This window comes from Diadema setosum, chromosome 5 (assembly GCF_964275005.1).
Source record: "Diadema setosum chromosome 5, eeDiaSeto1, whole genome shotgun sequence".
Taxonomy (NCBI): Eukaryota; Metazoa; Echinodermata; class Echinoidea; order Diadematoida; family Diadematidae; genus Diadema; species Diadema setosum.
This window is the reverse complement of record NC_092689.1, coordinates 8,401,455-8,428,068: the sequence shown is the minus strand read 5'-3', so window position 1 is coordinate 8,428,068 and position 26,614 is coordinate 8,401,455. Positions and strand designations below refer to the sequence as shown.

The 26,614-nt window shown below is 38.6% G+C and overlaps 1 protein-coding gene across 1 annotated transcript in view; it reads left to right on the top strand.

Moving 5' to 3' along the window:
- The window catches only part of LOC140228475 (kielin/chordin-like protein), a 65,556-nt gene that overhangs the window by 24,608 nt on the left and 14,334 nt on the right, over nucleotides 1–26,614 (top strand). Inside the window, exons 13-22 of the mRNA XM_072308690.1 lie at nucleotides 53–208; nucleotides 1,972–2,296; nucleotides 3,574–3,767; nucleotides 4,791–4,867; nucleotides 6,785–6,878; nucleotides 9,257–9,339; nucleotides 10,208–10,301; nucleotides 12,092–12,348; nucleotides 15,014–15,246; nucleotides 16,521–17,169. Of these exons, the coding sequence (XP_072164791.1) occupies nucleotides 53–208; nucleotides 1,972–2,296; nucleotides 3,574–3,767; nucleotides 4,791–4,867; nucleotides 6,785–6,878; nucleotides 9,257–9,339; nucleotides 10,208–10,301; nucleotides 12,092–12,348; nucleotides 15,014–15,246; nucleotides 16,521–17,169 (2,162 nt within the window). The remainder of the gene's footprint in view (nucleotides 1–52; nucleotides 209–1,971; nucleotides 2,297–3,573; nucleotides 3,768–4,790; nucleotides 4,868–6,784; nucleotides 6,879–9,256; nucleotides 9,340–10,207; nucleotides 10,302–12,091; nucleotides 12,349–15,013; nucleotides 15,247–16,520; nucleotides 17,170–26,614) is intronic.

The following is a 26,614-nucleotide window of genomic DNA, read 5'->3' as shown; positions in this document are numbered from 1 at the left end:
AGAGTTTATGAAAGTGATATCTTTTTTTTTTCTTTTTTTTTTTTTGCCTCAGGTTACAACAGAGATGGATTCGATGTTAGTGGCTATGATCGCTTTGGCTACAACCGATACGGCTTTGATCGTAGCGGGTACGACAACCAGGGTTTCAACCCGTTTGGTGAGGACCGCGCGGGCAACTTTGACATATCTGATCGTTTCAACGCCGAAGGTGAGAGTTTGTTTTTGGCAAGAGATATCTGGTCGATAAGTGGAAAATGAACATTCTTCCTCAATCTTCTTGAGGTTTCAGAATAGTGTGCAGCAAAATGCTTTTTGTTTCCCTTGTGACAAGATCAATTTTAGTATACTCTTTTGATATTTAAGGATTTACACTTATGGCTAACATGATTTCCCTTTACATTTATAGACATTGAATTTTATACCTCTGCCTCTCTGACGTTTGGGAAGTATGAAATGTTTTCAATTGCTCGCTCGTCCGCAGTTCTCAAAGGCCACCAAAGTACGATGGCTAGGACATCATTTTCCAGCTGTCACTTTAGCTTGGAATGTCTAATGTTAATTCAATTTGTTATTAAGGATAGATGATTACTCGGAATGATCAGAGGTAGGGGAAAAGACTGAATAGAGAATATTCTAATGAAGAGACAGGTTTGTATTAAAGAGCAACTTACATGGTCAGAGGTCGTATTACTTAGGCTAAACCATAACTGTAGTTTTGTTGTTACTGCGTAGTCTGACATCATGCAAGGATGTTGACTGGACCATTCAATAAGCAGAAATGCATTCTAGAGTATGCCACTGGTCATTTATTTCCTTTGCTCACTGGCTCACACGGTGCCAGGAGATCGGCACTTTGCAGTGAGCCAAAATTATGACACTGAGATGCAATATGCCTCATGCAGAACTCAGAAGTTTGAATGGTGGTTGTGATATTTGGCAGAATGGGTTATATTTAGGACAACAATGACATGCTTGGATGCACTGTGCAGCCATTAAAAAAGGGGGAAAGAGAGTTTGTAGTTTAATAGTAGGTTCCCATCAGTGATTTTGAACTGCGGGCCAGACTTGAAAAGGTGTGTTTCATCTTTTTATTATCCCACGTCAATGGGGGCTTTGTTGGTTGGAGATATTAAATGGAGCTGCACAGGAAATTGAAGTAGTCTGCAATCCTAGACCCTCTATTGGTACTACTGACTGAGTTTACATGTATGTCTGGGGGTTGTTGTTGTTGTTGTTTTCTCTCTCTCTCTCTCTTTTCTCCCCTTCTCTCTTGCTCTCCGTTGTCCCCGGAATTGCCAATCTTCCAATAACTCCGAAAGATCTACACGCTTTGTGCACTATCATTGTCTGCAAAAGGATTGTGAAGTTGTGAATGAATGATAGAAGAAAGAAATGAATGAACTAAAGGAGCACTCCAAGAAAGCAGACATGTGCCAAGCCGTAAAGATCAGAATATTGCCATTTTGTTGCCAGTATCATCAGTGTACAGACATAGAAGTATAGGGACACCTACCCAACATATTCAGTGAAAATCTGGTCATCCAATGTTGGATGATTGGAAGGTTAAGCTTATTTGTATCCTGTATGACCCCTATGACCTATGACCTTTTTCCTCATGACCCTAAATCTAATTGTTTCTTCCTTTATTATGAACACACCCTGCAAATTTTGTGGAAATTCATTCCTTCGTTCTCAATATACATTGTATGTGTAGATATGTGATTGAATGAATGAATGCACAAATAAATAGGTGATATTTATCATATATGAGATTTTTGGTACGTTTTATATCAAGTTATCTTTTGCCAAAAAAAAAAAAAGCAGACCGTTGCCAAAAAATAGTGGAGTGTTATCAAGTGTTATACTGCAGATATTGGCTATTCTGCAGAATGGTCTGAAGCCTTGGCAAACCCAGCAAGAATATCTAATTTTTGTGCAACAAAGTGTATTTTTAAACTTTGTGCTGTGCAGGGTTTGACTATCGCTGCCTGGATCGCAGGGGCCTCAACCCTGAGGGATTCGACATCTACGGCTTCAACTCCAACTTTCTGGACTCTGACTACTGCAACTACACCTTCAGCGGACCCCACTCTCCTCGGGTCACGCTCCATCTGGATGAGCTCCTCTTCCAGCAAGAGGTGGCCTTCCTGCGATCCCTGGCCCGCACCTGTCCCCTGCCAGACTCGGAGCCCATCCTCTGGCACGAGCAGACCTGGCTCTCCAACCCCAAGGACCTGCCGGGCAAGGAGAGCACTCTCGGCATCAGCCGCTTCCCGACATCTGTCCTGTCACGCAGGTAGGCCTATGGCTGCCAGTGGTGGAAATTGAGAGGATGAGGGGGAAGGGGGAGGGGAGGGGAGGGGGAGGCGGAGGGGCAGGAGGAGGAGGAAAAAGAGGGGGGAGGGGGAGGAAGAGGAGGAGGAGGAGGGGAGGGGAGGAGGATGGGGAGGGGAGGAGGATGGGGAGGGGGAGGAGGAGGAGAATAGGATTTGGAGGGGATAATGAAGGGGGGGAAAAAACATTTTTGATGTACCATTGCAGAGGACATCACTGTGTAACAACCAATGTCTGTCCTGTTGTGCAGGTATGGCTTACCAGAGGTGGAAGTTAGGATGAGGAGGAGGAGAAGGCCAAGGAGTAGAATAGGATTGGGAGGGGGGTGAGGAAGGGGTGAAGAATTTTGAAGTACCATTAAAGCGGGCATCACTGTTCACCGAAAACTGTCTCCCACTTTTGAATTGTCATACTTGAGCAATAAGTGGTGCAAAAAGAGGAGTCAAATTGAAAAGAAACACATTGGGGATGGGATTGGGTGAGAAAACTCTGCTGTTTGTAAGAAAATCACAATCAGCCCGGGTAATTTCCTACCCTGCTGTGAATTGCAGCTAGACTTTGATGAAAAGAGGTGGACCCTTTTGTTTGTTTGTTTGTTTGATTGTTTGTTTTTATTGAGATAAATGGACTAGAGAAATTGAGGGGGATATTTCTATGAAAAGGAAGGTATGTATGGCCTCATTCACTTCTTTACCTTTGTGCCATCCAGCGGGCATGGTTATGAGAAGTAGAATTGTGGTGAAGCGGGAGGAGGAGGAGGAAGAACAAAGTGGGGTGGAGGACTAGGTGTTCAACAGAGCCTGAAATTTGAGCTGCAAGAGTGAATAATATTGTTATGTCTATATGCATTCCATCACTTACTAAAAGAGTGACTCTATTTTGTGAAAAAAAAAAGAAGTTATCCGTTTCTTGAGATTGAAAGAAGTCAAAGTGTGGCCTGTTACATTAAATTCTAAAGCTTTGCTGTAACTTTAGGCAAACATTTTACACAGTCGAACCATGATCAAACTGCAATTTTTGTTTGTGAGTGGAATTGTGTGGTTGAGACAAGAACCTTTTTTTTTTCTAGTCACAGTCCACTCTTTATAAATCTATAACCCTTTGTTTTCTTTGAGTGCTGATTGGCACAGAATAACCCATAGTATTGTACACACTGTCCAAAGTCCCCAGCACAGCAAAGATAGATAAGAGATGACCCTCTCTGATATTGCGTGATTATCAAATAATTGTTGACCCTAGATTCTGTCTTGACGTGGAGCCAATCATATCCAACTGCCCCTGCGATGGAGTGCCGGTCATCTGCGACCTCAACCCCTGCAATGTTGGCTGCGGAGGTCACGAGGATGCCGTGTGTTACATCGACTTCTGCAACGACTGCACGGCGATGTGGTACAGCAACGGCAACCGCGTCAACTGCCAGGCAGAGGCACGCGGTAAATGTTGTCTACAAATTTTCCTCTACAGAGTTAAGGGAAACATTGCCTGCAAAAAAAAAAAAAATAAAATGTTATGGTGAAGGTTACATCAAATTTGGACATGGGACTAGCTTATAAATGTCATGGAATTTTATAAGTGTCATGTGTGGTTATGAAATAGCTGATGTCAGTCACAACTACAATTTTTATGCAAACTAGAGTAAAACTCACCTGTTTGTGCTGTTTGTGAAAGCACTTGAACAAGTTTAGATGCTGCCAATGGGGGAAAAAAACAACAACAAATAGATTCTGGTTGTCATATTTGTGTTCAAAATGTCATATATTGTTGTGAGCATTCATGAGTGTATCAAGAAGTTGTTGACCTGTTAAGGGGTTTTTGAATATTTTGATATTTGAAATATCAATAGATGTAATCTTGCTATTATATGTGTTCAGAAGGTTTGTTACCATCTCATATTTCTTCCAAATTTTATTTGCATTGTAATGTCCATGTTTGTAGCACCTGTCTTGTGAATGATTATGATTCAAGTTAATGTTAGAACAAGAGGACGGTCAATGAAGAAAGACTTACCCATATATCTGAAAATGAAAAATTCTCTGCATAGTTTTGAATAAAATTACAAATTTTTACTTCTAAATTTATATTTTCAGTCAAACTGAGTGTTTCAATTGCACTTTGATATGTTTTCTAATTGTTTCTTTCTCTATTTCTCTGTACTCCTTTTCTTTTCTGTGCTTCCCATTGTCATGTACACTATATGATTATTAGGGGTCAGCATTTCACAAGGCTTATTGCTCTTCCCTGTTGACCCCCCATTCACATGAACTTATGTTGTTGTTTTTTTCCTTTTTAGTGTCCTTTTTCTCATCCTTATCACATCAGTGTGTATTGTTAAATTTTTATTATCATTTCCATTTCACTTGATTCCATACGTATCAAATGTCTGTTGTATTAATGTGTCATGGAAAATGAATTTGCACTTGAACTTTACCAGATTTTCTCAATTGCTCCTCCCCCAGATTGTGTCAATGGCACAGTTCTCCATCAGTCGGGCACGTCATGGAAGTCTGATGCTTGCACCACCTGCACTTGTACTGTGAGTAACTCCAATTCCTCCTCTTCTCTAAGAGGAGGTTACGTACATATATAAAGGAGTTAAAAAGATAAATCCCTTTTCTTTATCTCATTTTTCATCCCTTCAAAAGAATTACCCTCAAATTTCATTCAATCATGTTCTAAGGATGTAAACAATTGTAGCTGGTTTGCTTGTCTTTGTAATTTTTTTTTCCACTATATCCAATAAAGACTTCCCCTTAAATTTGAGTCAGTCAAGATCAAAGGATGTAAGCAATTGCAATTAGATTGCTTGTTTTTGTTAGATTTTTTTCCACTGTATCCAGAAAAGACCCCTTAAATTTCAGTCGGTCATGTTCTGAGGATGTTAACAATTTTACGTGGTTTGCTTGTTTTTGTTACATTTTTCCACTATTTCCAAAAAAGACATCCCCTCAAATTTGAGTCAGTCATGTTCTGAGAATGTAAACAGTTGTAGCTGGTTTGCTTGTTTTTGTTAGATTTTTTTCCACTACATCCAAGAAAGACTTCCCCTTGGATTTGAGTCAGTTATGTTCTGAGGATGTAAACAATTTTAGATGGTTTGCTTGTGTTTGTTACATTTTTTCCACTATCTAAAAAAAAAAAAAGATGTCCCCTTAAATTTGAGTGGTTCATGTTCTAAGAATGTAAATAATTGTAGTTGGTTTGCTTGTTTTTGTTAGATTTTCCACTATATCCACACTGAATTTTCCCTCTGTAGTAGTTCATGCTGAAGGCATTACTTCATTTAATCTTGACATTTGATATGACTTATGGCTTAAATTATTCTTTCCCATGAGCTAAAAACAATATCATTTATCTCTGCTCCTTCATTTGAAATTCTTAATTCAAGTCAGCTGTTGCGATTGTTCAGAGATGGAGAGTGTTTTGTTTTGTTTTTGTTTTTGTTTTTTAAGCCAAACTCTGTAAAATGCAAGGCCCTCTCTATTCCTAGTCTGAAGGAGTTTCATAATTTGCTGAATATGTTTACATAGTATTGGAGACTAGCACTGTAATATATTCAAACAGTGCTATATGATCAACATTGTATTCTTGATTGCTGTTCTTATATATACAACTGTATCTTATCTAAGGAGGGGACATTATTAATGTGATGCTTGCGAAGAAAACACAGCAATAACAGACCATCAAAGATGATACTGTAAAAGTGGTTATTTACGCGCGAATAATTTTTCGCGCTCGGCTGGGTGAGATTGATTTCACTTGTTTTTAATTCTTGGGAATAAAGACATTTATTAGTGGAACATACGGCATGCAAAAATATTCGCGTGTTTTATTTTTGCGCAGGTTTCTGGTCGCGCGAAATGTGTGAAAATTTCCACTTTTACAGTATTCTCCCCAAGAGTGAAGTAAATGATAGTGCATGGACAGGTGAAATATAATGAGATATTAAACATCAGCTTAGAGCCAGAAGGGCGTTATCGCATTCTAAGATTTGAGTGTAAATAAAAACAAAACAATCAATTTACATGAAATAAAAGTCTTGTTTAATCAAAAGTGGAAAGATTTATAGGCATTGTTCCAAGTATCAGGTAAAATAAATTTTACTGAAAATGAAAATAATTTCAAATTCACACCGTAATGTAGAGGAGATCAAGCTCTACAATGTGATACCAATAATTCAGTCCCCCCAAAATTGGATAACGCCCTTCTGCTTCTCACGCTGAAGATAAACCCTTCTTTAGCGGTTTTTACAGCAGCTCATTTACGTAAGCCAGCCTGATAGGACCTGATGGTGTGTAAATGAATTTCTGGAATCTTTAGGAGTAAAAAAGTACTTCTGGTATCGTGTATATCAATCCCTAAGGTGGTACTCTCTTCCCCTCTCTCATTCTTTCCTCTCACCCCACCCCCCCCCCATATCTCACTCACTCACACACACACACACACTCTTCAGAGGGGTACAGTTGATTGCCAGAGAGACTCATGCCTGCCTACACGGTGTGACTACCCAGCCACGCCATTCGGTGAATGCTGCCCTCTCTGTAACGGTGAGTTCAGGTCCAATGATCTGGATTAGTACACTGTAACTTAAAGGACAAGTTCACCTTAATATTTGTGTGGATTTAGTGAATGCAGCAATATTAGTAGAACACATCAGTGAAAGTTCGAGGACAATGGGACAATCTGTTCAAAAGTTATGAATTGTTTACATTTCAGTGCTGCCATCACTAGATGAATAGATTACTATCATGGTTTGTGATGTCACATGCGTAGAATGATATGAAATAGAAAATATGAAGAGAATTCCACAACATTTCTTCTTCTTCTTCTTCTTCTTCTTTTTTAAAGAACTTATTCCCACAACTTGTTACTGATGTATGTTAAGGGTATTGTTATTTCCCTGTGTATATCATTCTACACATGTGGCATCAAAAACTGTAGTAGTCTTCTCATCCAGTAATGCCGACACTGAAACCTTTTAAAAATTCATAACTTCTTGGAATGGATTCTCCAGTTTGCCTCAACTTTGATTGATGTGTTCAACTCATATCGCTGCATTCACTCAATCCCCATTTATATTAAGGTGAACTTGTCCTTTAAGGAGAAGGAGAAAGAACCAATTCCATAGGTCACCTGGAGGTCATGGTAGAACACAAGATCAGCTGTGATTATTGTACAGCATATTGAGTGATTTGTTCATGTGCACCATTAGAAATGAACAAACTAGAAAAAAACAAAAAATAGAAAAACACATATTAGAAGTATATATCAGCATGGTTTACAGTTGCAACTATTTTTCTTAAGAAGTCAGTGTGTGCACTTGTATGTGAGTAACCACATATTAATGACTTATTGGCCCAAATTCACAATTTATCCCACGGATTATGCAAATTCCATCTTCGTTAAGTACTGACAGATTGTGTACGTCAGTAGATATCCATTGATGAGTGCAAGCCGATAAGCGCTTATGAAAAGTATACCAGTGGATTGTTTTCTTTCTTTTTTTGTGAGTGTGTGTGTTTGATTATTTACTTGCTTGCGTGCTTGCTTGCTTGTTTTAGTCCATAGACTAAGATGTAAGCCATAGATTTGAAACTGCCATGCAGAGAGATTGAAAAATATGAGTACAGTTCGTTGTTTTGTTCCTCACTCTATGACAAATATAATTGAACAGCAAAATATTGAACAACATGGGAATATGAATTTATTTGTTTCCCTTTTTCTGTTCATATGCTTATGAACCTATACAATTTTTTTTTAATGATTGTGATTAAAACTTGTTTTTAATGTCGAGATCAAAGCCAAATCTACACTGCTTACATGATTTGATAATGATATGAAATTATAAGAATACTCGTTGCTTTGCTTCAAATAAGATGCACAGACTGTTTTTGCAGGGGAAGAAAAAGTTGTGAGCTGTTACTAACTTTATCAACTGCTAGAATATCGGTATACTGCAGGTCAGTAATCGTATCCAGTTCACTTGACTTTGAACATGCAACATGTGTAATTTTTAGTATATTTGGAGGGGGGGGGGGGGAGTAGAGGGATAGTTATAGACCAAGAAGTTTTGGAAGGGTTGTTTCGTCCATGTATTGTCTCACGCAATGAACAATATGCTTGATTTGTCGAATGAACTTTACACATGATCATCTTCTTCATGTGATGCCTGAAGTGAATCTCATTTAGCTGTGATTTTCAGAGATAAACAATTTCTGATTAAATAGTATACAGTCTGGAGGATCAGATGTGAGGCTCCTCAGAAGTTTTTGTTGAATTTCAGTAAAAGAAAAACAAACAAACAAACAAACATACAATGTTTGAGAGTAATGTAAGTTGGATATAATTTTGGACATGTAGAGCCAGAAAGCAGGACAAACAGGTTTAAAATGGAAGAAATCAGAGATGCATGCGTGTGGATATTGTAGAAAGTGAAATGAATGTGTCTAGACTTTGTCCATAGCACGCAAAGATAAGTCCTGGAAAGTGAGATCAGGGATTATCTTCAAGGTACTGTACAGTACTGGTTGACGTGGGGACGTGAAGTGAGATAATGAAAAGCCTCTTATGAAATATGAAAGAGCATGCAATTTTAAGAAGGATTCAACGTTTGTTTGATGAAAATTGGTTTTCAAATGGCTGAGATATCCCAAAAAGTGCTAATAATAAAAGGCGACATGCCACAACTTTGTTAGGATCTCTTTGTTTCACCTTGTTTTTGGATATCTCAGCCATTTCAAAACCGATTTTCATTGAATAAACTTTTGATACCCCTTAGAACTGCATGCTCTTTAACATCTCGTAGAGTGGTTTCTGAATATCTCGCAAAACGTTAAAAGCTAAATCCTCACCTCGACCAGAACTGTACACACCCTTTAACTCCTCTTTAATCCGCTGTTTCCATGATTTCATCCTTGGTATGCAGACTGCCAGTATGGGGACCAGTTTATCCGCAACAGGGCCACAGTTGTTCCCATCCACGACGAGTGCGCTGATTGCCAGTGTCTGGTGAGTGTGCAGCTATACAGCAGTGTCAATTTGCCGAAATACACAAAATAAATGTGGTGTGGTGTTGTTTGGATTTAAAGGCATAATTTACCATTTGCAGATGCAACAAAAACCCAGTATACGTGCTCAAAAATAGTTCTAAAATGTGAGTTAGGGATAGAAACAACCAATGTAAAAGATTGAATCAGTTTTATCGATGTTTAGTATTGTTAAATATACAAAATGTGAACAATAGTTATGATAAAAACGCTTCTAGACTAAACCGTCTACATTTATGGTTTAGTGAGAAAAACAGTGATGTTTCCTGATATTTTAGGGTTTATTGAGAAAATTTTATATGGTAGGATGTTTTGTGATACAACTGACCTACACATGTGCATCAAATGTGATATCTTGAACATTTTTAAAATCACTGCTCCCAAAGGTAAACAGGACTTTTAACATGGCACAATATGTGCAAGTTATATTGTAAATTTTACATTATTACTTTGATTTGTCATCTCATATACTATGTTGTGAGTTTTTACGTTGTTCTTGCAGTGCATTTGTGAAATATTTTAGATTGTTTGTAATGAATTGTGCTGATATAAATCCTGAAGAATGAAACCAAACCTAAGCTATATGTGTTACCAAAAGCCACTGAATAGAATGTTACTGCTAGAAATGGTGAATATCATTCCCAGTGCAGTGTTGGCATGCAAGATTAATATACAGCGAGAACACAATAGCCATCAATATCTCCATCACAGTCTCTTGTGTGGTATTAAAAATGAACCTCTGCATGGTAGACGCTATCAATAATGTAAGTGTCAGGAACAGTAAGGTGGAATTTAAGATTTTGACTCGTCTAACGCCACTCCTCGCACAGAATGGGGACGTCAGGTGTCAAACCAGGGAATGCCCAAGGCCACAGTGCACACACCCTCTCAAGCCACGGAACGGATGCTGTCCAGAATGCAATGGTGAGGTCATGTTCTGTTTTTTCTTCTCCTTCTTCTTCGTCTTTTCCTTTTTTTCTTTCTTCTTCTTCTTCTTCAACCATCTTTGAGTGGAAGGAAAAGTTAAAGGTAGGGGATATCTTTTACAGACCTCCCAAAATGCAGCAAAACATTAAATATGAACATCAGGGGACTTGTTTAGGCCACTGCTGAGAAATTTGGAAGTCAACAGTTATCTACAATTTGAATAATGCACAAAACTCAATTACTCAGTAGTTCTGTGTGTCAGCCACACTTAAGCCTTTTTGTTGCAGTCTTCTGTATTTTTTTATCTATAAACACAAATCTAAAAGTATAAGAGCTGATGTAATAACATATAGAGTGTGTGGCAAGAATGTATATAGAAATGTTTGTAAGTTTTGATGAACTTTCTTCACAAAATATACATGATGGACACACATTCAGTGCATGGGTCTGCAAAGGTAGCCTAGTAATGTGAGCCCCGAAAAAAATTCAATTCAAAATCTAACGGTCAATAAAAATGTACTAAATGTTACCTTCCACTTTCAATACTTTATGGGAGTTTCTAAAATGATACTCTCTTCAACATACCACTGTATTTATACAACTCTTCATTTGAGGCATGCAAATGGGATTCCCTACCTTTAAGCAAGGGAGTACACGTATGCCCAACTTCCATGCATGATAGCCAAAATGCTATAAAATTCTTGTTTGAAGGCATTTTTAAGGATGGAAAATATCTTTGGGATCAGGTGAACCAATTCTTTTGGAACAACTTTGATTTCATGAATTTCAGAAGAAGCAAGATTTGCAAAATGAAATGCACATGAAAGTTCTTGTCTACACTTTATGCATTGAATGCCAGTAGCAATTCATGAAAATTTCATGCCGTGGAAATATCATGCTTTACAGTCTGAATCCCAGTTTGGCACTACAGGGATTATGATGAACTGTCGCACACCTACATTTGCAGCATTGGTGAAATGTGAGATGTGATTCGATAAACAGATTTAATGATCACACCTGCCTGTAATCACATTAATCACCACAAATAAAAGAATTTGTGATTGACCGAGACTTGCAAACTAATACCCGTGACCCTCCCTGGTTTGATCAGTCTGCTCAAGAGATAGAGCACTTGCCCCTTGTTGTTATGATGATGGTCCCCTGCATTTCATTTTTATCATTTCCTATTGCTTCCTTTCATATATGATATTCGTTCTTGAAAAATAGAAAATGTATGTAAGATCCAAACGTTACGAATATTAGCTGTGTAAATGACTATGTAAGTATTTTGTTGATTTGTATTGATTTTGAAATGCAGAAATAAAAACTGAACTTAACTGAACTGAACTTGATATCGTGGCAGTCTGGCTCAATAAACAATATGACCTATACAGTATGTACCAGAAAAATTATTATCAGATTTCCTCCTTGATAACTTTCAATATGATTAAACTGTCTGAATGCTATGTCAGGGTCTAAAAATATATAATCTTTCCTATTTTTTTTTTCTTTTCAGAAAACCTCATTTAATTATACCCCCGCCACACGTAGTGTGAAGGGGGTAGTAGGAATCACAGTGATGTTGGTTGGGTGGGCAGTCGGGCGGTCGGTCGGTTGGTTGGTCTGTTGCAAAATCAATGTGTAGGAGTTCATGGCTACACTGGGAGCTCATGCATATTTATCAGTACATATTAATATTCATATCATTGTATATTACTCCAATATGCAATGGTCATTTCCCACATCTAAAAACATCTCTTCTTTCTCCTTCTGTCCCGCTCACTCAGACTGTGAGTATGAAGGAAGTCGGGTTGCCAACGGCAACACCTTTACAGCGGACTTGTGCACGTCCTGCACCTGCAGGTATGGCTCAGTGAGCTGCCAGCCAGTACGCTGCCCTCAACTCAGCTGCCTGCAGCAGACGACGCCGCAGGGCGAATGCTGCCCTCGCTGCACCGATGGCTGCGAATACGAGGGGATGTCGTTCAACAACGGGGACTTCTTCACGCCCATGTCCAATCCCTGCCTGAGGTGTTCGTGCCTGGTGAGCTGGAATCTGTTGACTGAGGATATACAAAGAAATAATCATTGATAGAGGATATACAAAAAAATAATCATTGATAGAGGATATACAAAAAAATAATCATACTTTGATTTGGTCTTCAATCCTCCTCTCCCAACATACAATGTACATGTAGCTTTGTTTTAAGACTGATGCTAGTACACGGTACATGTATGTATTAAAGGGTAAAACAGATATTGAATATGCCATATATTTTATGACGATAATATTTTGCAAATCAGAGCTTGTCAGACAATTTTACAGCTAGTTTAAATTCCAATTTAGAAGCACAAAATGAGTAAAAGGTAGTATTTCTTTTCAAGAGAAAAACTTAATGAATTACCATCTCTGAGATTTGTTCATTTCGTAATTATCAGTCAACTTGGGATACTTGCAAATAGTGCTGCAGTGGAATATTTTGTGCTCCCCAACCCAACCCGAGAAATGACAAGAACAGAAGTAGGAACTGCAGTCATATCTAGGTTTTAGATACACAGTACTCACAAATTTGAATTTCCTTGTGTATCTGCTAATGCTGAATAACCCCCCAGTTGTTGCTGGAAGGGAGACTCACAATTACGAGGTAGAACACAGACCCATGCGCAATCTGACCATGTATACTCTACTCTTGATGGAGGGATAATACGTTAAGCCTTGTATATCACCTGAAATTGTTCTGCCCAAGGGACTGCTATCAAAGTATACAAAGTACAGAGTCAGCCGTTGAAACAAATAAAGGCAGGTAGCGGCTTAGTTGCAACAAGTCGAGACATTGCTGCAATATGCAAATTAGCTAAGTACGATGCAGTGTGAAAGCCTCTGAAACTATTCCAATTTCAGGGCATTATCCATCAGTAATGAAATCTAAATAGTGCTAATCCAACCCAATTTACTCCCAGGGTATTGTCCAATGAAATTCAGACTCCAATGATGGGTGTGCTGTGGTGCAGTCATGTAGATTTATTTTGGCCTGTCTGCTACCACAGAATCGCAGCAATATATCTGAAGTGACAAAAGAGACAGCTTCAAGATGTGTGGTGCTGCACATATTCTGATTCCTAGCTTGATATGACATATTCATGGATGAGTACACAATTTCGGCATGACGTCCATAGGTTTCCCAGATTCGCAATGTGCAGAACAAGATATAAAACATCTATATATGTTCCCGTTGTCTTTTTTTTTTCCCCCTGAAGGAAGGCCTCTGTATGAGTGTGTGCTGTTTTGGAACCCGTACAGACGCAACAAAACATCTTATATCAGTTTCGTTTGATTTATCAAAGATGAATACTTTGTCTTTGATTTTGTATTTTTTTTAAAAAATCATGTTTGAAAAGGAACCAGTTTTCATTTCCATGTCATATAACAATGTGATTTCATGATTCACATGCTTAGTAGGCAGACTTGAAAGGTCACGATCCAGTAGGATTTTATTGCAGTGATTACACACAATAAACCATTTTAATATTAATAGTGGATTAAAGAGAGTGCAACCACACTTCTTCTCAAGAGTCTCATCTGAAATCTTAAAAGCTCTCATTTTGTGTTGTAATTTCGTTGTAAATAATCAGGTCGCAATTGAGCACAAACAGATATGGAGATTATAATTTTCCTGTGTTGCTCTTCATGTGAGATACTGTAAAACGAGGTATGTTCGCGTGCATTCTAATTCTGTGAATTTCGCGAGCACAACATTCGAAATTAAGATACACACGAAAGTTCTTGCCTACACAATATGTATTGGACGCCAATGGCAATTTGCGAAAATTCATGCTGCGAGAAAGGTAGTTGGCTCCAATTCGCAAAATTTTCATGCCGCAAATATATCATGTTTTACAGTAGATCTTGTGGCAGCCTTCTAATTTTTTTTTTTCGTTTAGTGGGAGTTACACCAGTGTAATCAGTGTTTAAATCAAATTGCTGTCATGTAGTCTAAGGTAGAAAGAATTTACTCTCACTTTAGCATATGGCTTTTTTTGAAAAGACAGTATTATTTTTTGTTTCCCGACTGGAAATTTCATATTCTTTTATTACTGTACCCATCTTTGTTCATAGTCCTGTTTAATCACTAAGAATACATGTATTGATGTGCTCACAAACAGTGACAAATGGTTTGCAAGAAGCACTAAAATTTATTTAGCATTAGTTATTAATATGTGGGCCATTTGAGTTTGAATCTTCATTCCCAAAACATTGTGAATGATCCATTCAGGAATAAGGGTGAATTGCCATCTTTTAAGTCAGCATATTACATCCGATGCTGTGAGATCATGATGTGTCGAACACATGAAAACTTACCTAACATTTTCTAATCATACTTAAAAAATTTTCTGAATGCTCAAAGGAATCTCCAGGAGTATTCAAATGATACAGTCATGACAGTGAGAATAAGCTTGTATATTTGACAATACTTAACATTGATTATACTACTGATTCAAATTTTTACATTTTGACTATTTTGAAGCACTAAAGCTGGATTTTTGTTGCATCTGCAAATGGTAAATTATGCCTTTAACGTGTCATAAACTGTCATCATCCAAAGAAAGTCAGGGGCGATGGCAAGGAATCAAGTGAAGGGAGTGGCTTTTCTCCTTATTTCCTCCTTTTGTTTTCCCCGTCCCCTTTCGATCCCACTTTTTACCCCCAGAATAACATTGTGCGCTGCAATCCTCAACAATGCGAGCCAGCCCCATGCCCCAACCCGGTACTTCTCCTGGGTGCCTGCTGCCCAATTTGCACAGACAAGTGCGTCTACAACGGGCGAACGTACAACAACGACGACCGCTGGGTGTCCGATGACCAGTGCCAGCAGTGCATCTGTCAGGAGTCAAGGGTCACTTGCACTGACCTCTCACGTTGCAGGGAGCAATGTCAGCACGGGTCAGTTTCGTCAGAAAACAGAAAATTTGACCAATTATACTGCAGCTTTCTCATATGATACTCTAAAAGCTGTTATTTTCGCGAATGAAGCGGTCAAAGACATTTTCTCGAGATGTTGCTCTTGATTTACACCAAGGCTATCGCAAGTGCACCGATGCCTGTCCATTCGCGATATGTTTGCTTGTTATTAAATTTGTGGCCCAACAGTGATTTTCGAAATTCATAAAAATTAAACCCTCACGAAAATAACAGCTTTTACAGTACTTGTTAGATGTGTGAAAGTTAAAAAATGAAAGGAAATCCCTGTAACATTTTGAAGTATTTTCATCAGAATGATTTATGTCTTGTACAGATTGTGTATATCGATATGAAATACTTTGAAATATTCGTTTTGCTTCAGTAGTCAGGATTTTATTTCCTTCATAATCTTAAGTGGGACAAGTGGGGATATTCAAGGTAAGCTCTATGGCTTTAGGAAGTGACAGTGGTTCTTATTTTTACAGCAATTTTGTTACCTTAAAAATCATTAAAGGGTGTGTACAGTTCTGGTCGAGGTGAAGATTTAGCTTTTAACATTTTGTGAGATATTCAGAAATCACTCTATGAGATGTCAAAGAGCATGCAGTTCTAAGGGGTATCAAAAGTTTATTCGATGAAAATCGGTTTTGAAATGGCTGAGATATCCAAAAACAAGGTGAAACAAAGAGATACTAATAAAGTTGGGGCATGTCGCCTTTTATTATTAGCACTTTTTTGGATATCTCAGCTATCTGAAAACCAATTTTCATCAAATAAACGTTGAATCCTTCTTAAAATTACATGCTCTTTCATATTTCATAGAAGGCTTTTCATTATCTCACTTAGGAATGTTCAAAACATGAATCCCTACCTCAACCAGTACTGTACAGTCCCTTTAAAGATGTACAATATACATAAGGTCAGAGCAGGAGTGATTAGTTTAGTAGGTAAAGGTTTCTAATTGACAATGTGTGGTGATATCCAATGTGTACAGTGGAAATTAGTGTAGGGAAAACTTGTTAAATGAACCCTGAGTAGACAGCTTCACATGAATGCAGTTGTGATGTTCAGTTAGCTTGGAACAGGCAAGAACAGGAAAGTTGACTCTATTCAGCGGAATGCATGAAGTGTGCATACAAGTTACCATCCTAAGGAACAAATGGTCAGCTGCTGGCTGTAAACGTGCATCCATATGAGCTGAATCATGTTGCATTGTTTGCCTAGATTCTAACCACATAATTCAATCATATATACAGTTACATTGCTGAAGGCCAGTGCTGTTCAGACTGCACGGACTGTCTGTACGAGGGCCAGTTCCAGCGCAACAACGCAGAGTTCGACAGCACTGATGGATGTGAGGTCTGCCGCTGTCATTCGGGCACGGTCACGTGCCAGCAGCGACCGTGCCCAGACACGGGCTGCCGGGAGGTGGAGACCCTGGATGGAGAGTGCTGCCCAGTTTGCCGTGGCTGCATCGACCGCGGAGGGACGCGCCACGACCATGGTACACACTTTGTCCCAACCTACGACGTGTGCTCTGACTGCACCTGCACGGAGGGACGGCTGTCATGCCAGACGATCCGCTGCCAACAGCAGTGCTCGCATCCGGTCATCGACCCTTCAGCGTGCTGCCCTGTATGTGACAATGGCTGCCAGGACGGAAGCACGCTCTACAACGATGGCGACATTGTGCAGAGCCCGGAGCGGTGCCAGATCTGCCGCTGCTCCCGGGGGAGCATCCTGTGCGACCAGGTGCCCTGCCCACAGCTGACCTGCCCCAACCCTGTCCTGCTGCCCGGCCAGTGCTGCCCAGAGTGCAGGCAGTGCGTGTTTGAGGGGACCACGTTCTACAATGGAGAACAGTTTGTGTCTCAGCAGGATCCCTGCCAGAGCTGTCGATGCGAGGTGAGAAAGAATACGATTTGTGGAATGTTTTACTGTCATTGTAAATTTTGCAAAGGTTTGTATACATCTGCATTTCCCACAGAAAGATGGACAGTAAAAAATCTTTGTCTACAAATAATCTACATATAATCTTCCTTTTTTTCCACCTACAAGGTCAAGTGCACCCTAGTGTTCTTTGGGAAGGAGTTTAGCGTTATTGCAATTCATTGTGAATTGAACAAACAAGAAAAAAAGATGAAACATTTCATCATTCTTTAATATATTAGAAGCTGACCGAAGGCCAGCATGACTTACAGGCATTGTTATCCTATATCTTTAATAGAATGTCTGCCGTGAAAAATTTAGATTTTTGTCAGTTGTAAGGAATCTGCATTTACAGATAATGTTACTCTTTACTATGTTCATATGTGACTGATATTGGATCCAGGAAATAGGGGCAGTGATTTTCCGTTTCAAAAAATTGCCTTTTCCGTTTCAGAAAATCATGAATTCCGTTTCAACATGGTGAAAAAACGGAAATTCCGTTTTCCCATATGAATTGTACACACAAAAAATGCAAATTCCGTTTACATGTATTTGCATGCAAAAATGAACAAAAATTAAATGATTGCTATTTGAAGTTTGTGTACCTGTGTAATCGCGTATACATTCATACATGTTATGCATAGTGTATACCTGATGATTTCCAACCTCTGTACCACACACCCATGAAGACAAATGAAATGAAACATCAGGATTACAATTTATTTATTTCGACTGTCAAAACATGCACAGGGATCTCACTTAACTTTTTTCCTTGGTTGCCAGCCGGGCAACCTATAGAGTTTTTTAGGTTGCCAAAGGGTGGTTTAGGTTGCCAAATGGCGGTTTAGGCTGCCACAGTGATAATGTTCGAAGAGTATTGCGTAATGTGTAAATCTGCGAGGTTAATTATGGCGATGATGAAGAGGGCTGTTTACACTGCTGTTTACACGACTGTTTACACTGCTGTCTACAAATTAAAAAAAAATATACAAAGTGAAATAAGTCTTTGAGTCTCAACTAGTGACTTACTAGTCAAGTGTTTTTATTCTTTTAGAAGCTGCAAACAGAATACATGATAATCAGTTTAATAAGCAGTGTTGATAAAAACTTCAGCACTAAAAGAACAATCAATCTATCTAAATCTTTCTTCAGTCAATACATTGTAATCCAGTTAATCATGCAGTGGGACATTACATATTTGTGTATCACTATCAAAGCCTGGCCTGCAGTATCAACAACTATCATTATGTCCTCTTTCTTGACTTGCTAGTCAAGTGACTTATTACTGTCTAGTCAAGTCTTTTTATTCCTTCAGAAGGTCTAAACAGATAAAAAATTTATCTTTCTTCAGTCAATAATCCAGACAAGAAACTAGCACTCATTTCACTCTGATCTTTCCTCACTCTGGCCTCGGGTCCCCCCCCCCCAAAAAAAAAACAAAAAACAAAACAAAAACAAAAAAACAAAGAAAAAAAACCGAGGAAACACACACACACACACACACATTGCAACACAACAAAACCCTCTCCCCTACACCTTCCCGATTTCCGTGTTTCTGTCAGGTGAAACGACATGTTCAAATACAAGAATAAAACTAGACTTGGAATTTGTCAACACTGACAAATTAGGTGATCCGATCTTTTCGAAAATCAATGATTTGAGTTCTGATCCCAATATAGGCATGACCATACAGGTTTCATCTGTGTTTAGGAACATTGGCCGTGTGATGTTTGGATTCTCATTTAGAAAAGGGAGTCAGGCCTGCCATCTTTGGTACCAAATTCCGTATACACTATAACGAAGATACAAAATGAAGTACATATGACCTTTGACCCCACTTTCCACAGCCAAGATGGCATCTGAGCAAAAAGTGGTTATTTTGTGAAATGATCCTTGTAACATGGTCTTTACGTGTGCAAAATATGGAAAAGATAAGACATGTATTCACCAAGATACAAGATGATACATTTATGACCTTTGACCCTAATTTACATACCCAAGATGACGTCTGATCAAGTAGTTGTTATTTTATGTACGTGACATGAACTAAACATGTGCAAAATATGGGGATGATAGGGGGTGTTTTTCTTGAGTTATTGCAGAGAAAGTTGCAGAAAGAAAGAAATATCTCAATACATCGAAGATAAGTTTGATTTCAACCAAGTTTTTTGACGTAATCTCGGCGTCGTATGAAAAAATAGAGAGTACCTCGACGACAGCTCAAAGTCTCAGCTACAACATACTAAAATCTGGGAGAAATTCACCGAAGTGTAAGTGAGCTAGTGCTCGATAAAGACCGTCATGTCAATTTTCATTTCCAGAAAAATTCCCTCCCATAGAGATAACACGTAAACTGGTTAAATTTGACAAGGTTACATTATATCCATTTTCACGAGGTGAAGACATCATCCGATTAAAACTTTGATTGAACAAAACTTAAAGAGTATTAAATTGGCTACAACATACTAAAATCTGAGAGAAATTCACCGAAGGGTAAGTGAGCTAGTCGTCGATAAAGACAATCAGGTCAATTTTCACATCTAGAAAAATTTACCTCCCATAAAGATAACACGTCATAACGAAGATACAGGAAGAAGTATATATGACCTTTGACCCCACTTTGCACAGACAAGATGACCTCTAAGCCAAAAGTGGTTATTTTGTGAAATGATCCTTGTAACATGGTCTTTACGTGTGCAAAATATGGGAAAGATAGGACATGTATTCACCAAGATACAGGATAAAACATCTATGACCTTTGACCCTAATATACATACCCAAGATGGTGTCTGATCAAGTAGTTGTCATTTTGTGAAATAATGTACGTGACATGAACTAAACATGTGCAAAATATGGTGGTGATAGGGTATGTTTTTCTTGAGTTATTGCAAAGAAAGTTGCAGAAAGGAAGAAATATTTCAATACATCGAAGATAAGCTTTAATTTCAACCAAGTTTTTTGACGTGATGCCGACTCCGTATGAAAAAACGAAGGGCACACTTACGATAGCCCAAAGTCTCAGCTACAACATACTAAAATATGGGAGAAATTCACCGAAGCATAAGTGAGCTAGTGCTCGATAAAGATAGTCATGTCAGTTTTCATTTCCAGAAAAACTGCACTCCCATAGAGATAACACGTAAACTGGTCAAATTTGACAATGTTACTTTCAATCCCTTTTTACGAGGTGATGCCGTCATCCAATCAAAATGTTGTTATTATATGACTGAAAGACCATTTAATAAGCTACAACATATTGAAATTTGGATGAAAATCAACAAAAGAATAAGTGAGATATGCTTGAGTGAACTTAAAATTCGATGACGTCATTTTGAAAATTTACTTTTTTTATTTTATTAAGAAATTTGATATCTTTTCATCATTTTTCCAGCATCGCCAACCCATGAAATGACATGTACAACTCATCAGCTTTCAGAATATGTAAAAAAAATGGGGGGTCACCGTCCATCCTGACGAGTAAAATCGGATTCAAAATTGGCGGTTTTTTTGCATTGTTGCACTGTATATCACCATTGACGCGCGCGCGGAATTTCAACTTTGACGGGCCCGTGTGACGTCATATTGAGTCGGATTGACTTGAAACTTGGTAGAAATATTCCTTGACATTATAGGCATCCGATAAATGTGAAAAAATGGGAAATTTCTATTGCATAAGAGCTGTGCGTGCGTATATGTGCGCGCGCGTACGCGTCCGTCCAATTTTTTCAATTTTTCAAAAAATGCTCCGATTGGTCTGAAACAAGTGCAAAAAAAATTTGAGCTCGATTTGAGCATACAAATATTTCAACGCGCGCGTACGCGCACGTTTTAAGAGAAAATATGAATTTTGATTATATGAGTAGAATGCGCTTGACTTGAACTATATGTGACGTAAATTTCATTGAAAAATTCCATTCCATTAATGAGATAGGAGTGAAAATGTGTTTTCATATAATGATGTCATAGTGACGTCACGGTCGACTGATCACTATGATTTTATAAAATTTGTCGTCTTTGGGACATGATACATATATGGTATGAGTTTGAAGTTGATACTCTGAGTACTTTCTGAGTACGTAGATACACAACTTTTGTCCAGAAATAAAGAAGAAGAACCAACAAAGAATCCGTACAGATACAGAAGGTGATCCGAGAGGATACTCGGATCACCTAACAACAGTAGATATTGATTGAAACTCGACACCCAATCATGCCAGCCAGGCCAGGCTGCCATGTAACTTCAAAGCACATTCCGACAGCTGGCTGGCAAACCACATGGCAGAGGAATTTGTGCGCGCGTGTAGATTGCTCGACTGGAGGAGGGAGGGCCTGGGAACAGCCCCTTGGTGATTAGTCTGTGAGTTATCAATAGCAGACCTTTTGAACAATTGCAAACGTCATGATACTATTTTGTCTTCCTTTTGGACTGAAAGAAAAACATCAAAAAGACAAGTTGAGTGTCACAAATTTTTACATAGCCATGCAAAAAGATTACTACACTCATGTCATGGCAAGAAATGAATCAATATTCCAAGACAAATACAAAGCAGCCTCGGGTACCTATAGACGGTGACATCGAGACGCCATGCATTCAACCATGCACGTTGTTTGGGAGCAACATGTTGGAGTTGGCAGGGAAAGGTGATCCTTGAGTTTGTGAGAACTTCCCGATACTCGGTGACAACACGATTGTGACAATCTCAAAACAAAGCTGATCCTTGTGGTCTCACGCCCAGCAAATCTGCGTGCTACTTCTCAATTCGAAGGAACTTTATCTCTGATCTGTTGAGTTGTTTTTGCTGATTCTTAGGAACTTTTCATGCCTGAAGTTCAAATGGATGGTTGCCAAAAATTTCATGATTCACAAAGCTTCAGAATTTACTGAAACATTGCCTACTATATTCATATGAAATGTCAAATTTAGAGGGTACAAATCAATGTGGACGATCATCCACATCTCAAATTTCAAATGCAATTAGACAATATTTCAGTAATTTATTTTAGACTGTTGATGCTGCAGTAAAAACATCAGAAATTTCATATTGAACTTGAAAGTGTTAGGATGAAGACAAAAAAAAAAAATCTCGGCAGAAAACAAATACAAGTCTTTTTTATTGTCACTGGTAGTCACACTTGTGTTTTACAGATTGATAAATCAATAGGTATTATAGTATTGTATTACACATAGTTACAATCTCATAAAAAAATGTGACATTCAAACACCTAAATTAAGCTCATCAAATATCGCAGGTGAGTGAGCTTAAACGAAAGAAATGTAAAATCAGTACATTTGTAATCCTGGGTCTTCGCCCTGGGGCTTCGACTTGAGCTATCTTTAATTACCGGTAAACATTCTTTCCCTGTTCATCTCCAACACCCCAGACAGTTCATGACCTCCAAGAATGCGCCAATACGTGCGGTTTCTTCTGTTGAATGGTCTCTCTCTCTCCACCCCTCCCCATTCCCCAGTCTGGCACCTTGGCATCGTGGAATTTTTCTTTTTTGCTGCGTGAAGTTGGTGTTCACATCATGCATTGTGCTCTATACACACGACACATGTGGAGCAGGCAGGCATAGCAAGTCACCACTCGACTCACCTGCTGGCAGCTTACCGCGAGCAGAAAACAGCAGTTTCTTCTGTTGCCGCTACTTTTACTGCCAAAATACTGGCTTTATCATCACACATTATTCGGCGAGACACACATTGTGTTTTGGAATATAAATGGACTTTCAGTTGGTGTTGGATTGAGTAAGTGTTCGACAGTGTTCAACAGTTATTGAAACTCAAGTCTCCGCAGTCTGTGAATATCGTGGACATGTAATAATGATTAATTAAAGCTTCTGTTGGATTTATTTTTACTTTTATGTGTTTTATTTTGTTGAAAAGTGATTTTCCTTGATCTTCCGTGTGGAATCACAAATCATAATATTTTATCAGATTCTCAGTTTGGTTTCAGAAAACATTATAATACAACCCATGCTTTACTCACTTTTATAGACAAGGTAACTCATGCTATAGATAATTTTGAGCATACAATTGGAGTTTTTCTTGATTTCTCTAAAGCTTTTGATACGATAGATCACGAAATTTTATTTTCTAAATTGTATCATTATGGAATTCGCGGGCCACCTCTCGAATGGTTTAAGAGTTACTTAACTGATAGAAAGCAATTTGTTAACATTAACGGCTATGATTCGCAGTTAAAACTTATTTCATGTGGAGTCCCACAGGGCTCCCTCTTGGGCCCACTTTTATTTATTTTATACATAAATGACCTTCAAAAATCATCGCCAATTTTATCATTTATTTGTTTTGCTGATGACACAAGTTTGTTTTGTTCTCATCGAGACCCTAATACATTAATTGATATGATGAATACTGAGCTTAGGTCTGTGCAATCCTGGATTTATGCCAACAAATTATCCCTGAATATAGAAAAAACTTATTATATGGTATTCAGTAATTCTTTGAATGTTGTCCCACATGAGATTAAAATAAATGATATATGTTTAACGCAGGTCAATAACGCAAAGTTTTTAGGGCTTTGGATTGACCGAGAATTATCATGGAAAACTCATATTAATTTCTTAAGTAAAATTTTGTCCAGAAATATTGGAATTTTAAACAAGCTTAAACATTTGTTCCCTGTTTATATTTTGCAAAGTATATATTCTTCTTTAATATCTCCACACTTTAATTATGGAATTTTGGCGTGGGGAAATGCAATCAATTTACTATTAGATTCCCTTCTTCGTATTCAAAAGCGTGCAATAAGAATTATAAACCACGCCGGATATTTTGCTCATACCAACTGTTTTTTTCATCAAAACAGAATTCTGAAAATTCCAGACCTATTTCATTATAATCTTGGAATTTTCATGTATAAACTAACAACTAATGAGTTACCATCCGTTTTTATTCACATGTTCAAAAGAAATCGCTCTATTCATTGCTACCCCACTCGTCAGAGTGACGCTTATCACCTTCCCCGTACTCGCACTAATTTTGCAAAGAAAACAATTATGTTTACTGGACCCAGATACTGGAATAACCTCCCTCAAGATATTACTTCTTCCTTATCCTTATTCACCTTCAAACGCAAACTAAAACGGCTATTACTTAGTGGTAGACCGGGGGCCCAGGAGGTTTATTCAACCGAAAAGCGGACAAGCAACTGACCTCATAGGAGGTTTACATGGACCCTGGACATCACAAAAATGCATTGCTGCCGGGTCTCATCGTTGGCTTTCCCGCCAAAATCACGCAATGTATGACGTCACTTCCGGTTGGCCCTTTTCCCAAATTTTTGAGACAGTTTGAGTTGAATGATCATTATTAAGATACACACGTCAGTTTCGGCATCTAAGAGTATCCTAGATATATTTTATTTGGTATCCAACTTTTTTGAAGTATGTATTTACCATCTGTTTGCCCATTTTCTATGTGGTGATGCTCCTGAGGGTGAATATAATCATGGCAATCATTGTCGACGTCGCTGTTTTAGAGAAAATGACACCTAGATTTTGATCACTTTCTAGAAGATAGTTGTTAATACTCTCTATAAATGTCTCAATCTTGTCTAACGGTTGTAAAAATCTATATCCAGCCCTTCTTGTGATTTGAGATAAGTCTAGTCCGTTCAAACATTAAAAAGTATAACCCTTCCACCATTTAGGGTAGCGCCCTCTGTGGTCCGAACCTCTGCAACACAAAAACTAAACTTTGAAACAAAGCATTATTGGACACATGTTGGAGATTAATGTTCGTATAATGCGCACAAAAAATTGTATATCTCGTCAGAGTATTATAATGTTCTTCACTTAAAGCTTGTAGATAATTCATGGAAGAGAGTACAGGAACTAGGCAATATCTAAATCGTGTACATGGGCAAACAGTATTTGCATCATTACGACCAAGAGTCAAACTAAATTCGCAATATTTCTGGACACAGCCTTTAGAATGTCTTCATCATCACTGACGCTTCCATCACTCTCATCGCTTTCATCACTCTCATCGCTTTGCTCACTCCATGTCAATTCGGATTCCTCATCGTCTCGGTTTGCATTATCTGAAGGACTGAACGATGAACCTTCGAGAGATGCGGGGACTGCACTTCCTTGGTACCAGTCTGGCTCAAATTGCTTCTGGGTAGATTTCCACCCATAGTCTACAAGACTGCCGTGCTGGCTCTCTTCCACATTCTGGCGACATACTGTGCTCTTTGATGTGATTTTTAAGTATTGTGACACAGAGAGGAAGAGAATTAGCAAATAGCAGATGATTTTATTCAGTCTTGCAAAGGGCAGTACCTTTGTCACCTCCACTGCTCATTCGCTTGAAGACATTGTATAATATCTGGCATCATTTATGTCCGATGTTGCAAAGCCATACAGTGGGCAGATGAAGAATGTGGCAGCTCGAATATCTGCTTCCTCGTTTGAGAGAGACTGAAAAGATTTGATGTGTGTTGCACTATTTCCATCTTTTGATAAGTTTTACTTTCCCTTTCCTGGAGAAACGTGAAGTGAAATCGCAACCTGTCAGGGAGACCAATTTATGTGCATCGCTAATGTCAGGTTGCTTCTCTTTTGTGTACAATTTTGAGACATCAACTTACCTTCTGTTATTGCCCGAACCAAAGTCTATAATTATTTTTCCTTCATCCGACCTGACACAGTACAGCAAGATGATGAAGACGTCTGTGTCACTGGACCTCAGGAAGGTAATGCCCTCTTATTTGCATATTAGCTTCTTCATGATGGCCTTGCAAGTGTCTCGGCATATCTGCTTACAGTTGGTTGTTGGCACTCCTCAGTTCTACACAGCTTGTGCCAAGTGAAACACACCACATTTTCTATCCAATAACCTGTCCATACTGGGGCTTCCTCCATTCCGATATATCTTGCGAACTGTTCCTTGAATGAAGAACTCTTGAGTAAATCCTTGCCTCTATGGCGCTGAACCTGATATGGCCCAGCAATGAAGAACTCATGTGAGGTAGAACCAGGTTTCCCTCAGGATCTTTGATGAAGGCGGATTGGTATATTTTGTCTAGTACCAAGTGAATTTCCTCTCCGCGACATGAGCAAACTCTCTTCAAGAGACCCTTGGCCATTATGTTGAACTGCTGTGTTGTAGAATTGTCTCATGAATGATGATGCCTCCGTCATTCATCCTTGCTGAGATCACAGGAAAATTTGTTTCTTCGTTTTGCCGTTTAAAGAGACTATACATTTCTGGTTGAGGTGAGGATTTAGCTTTTAAAGGGATGGTACAGTATTGGTGGAGCTGAGGATTTGGCTTTTAACTTTTTGCGAGATACCAAGAAATCACTTATGAAATAGTACAGAGCATGCCATTCTAAGAGGAATTGAAAGTTTATTTGATGAAAATCGGTTTTAGAGTAGCTGAGACTTCCAA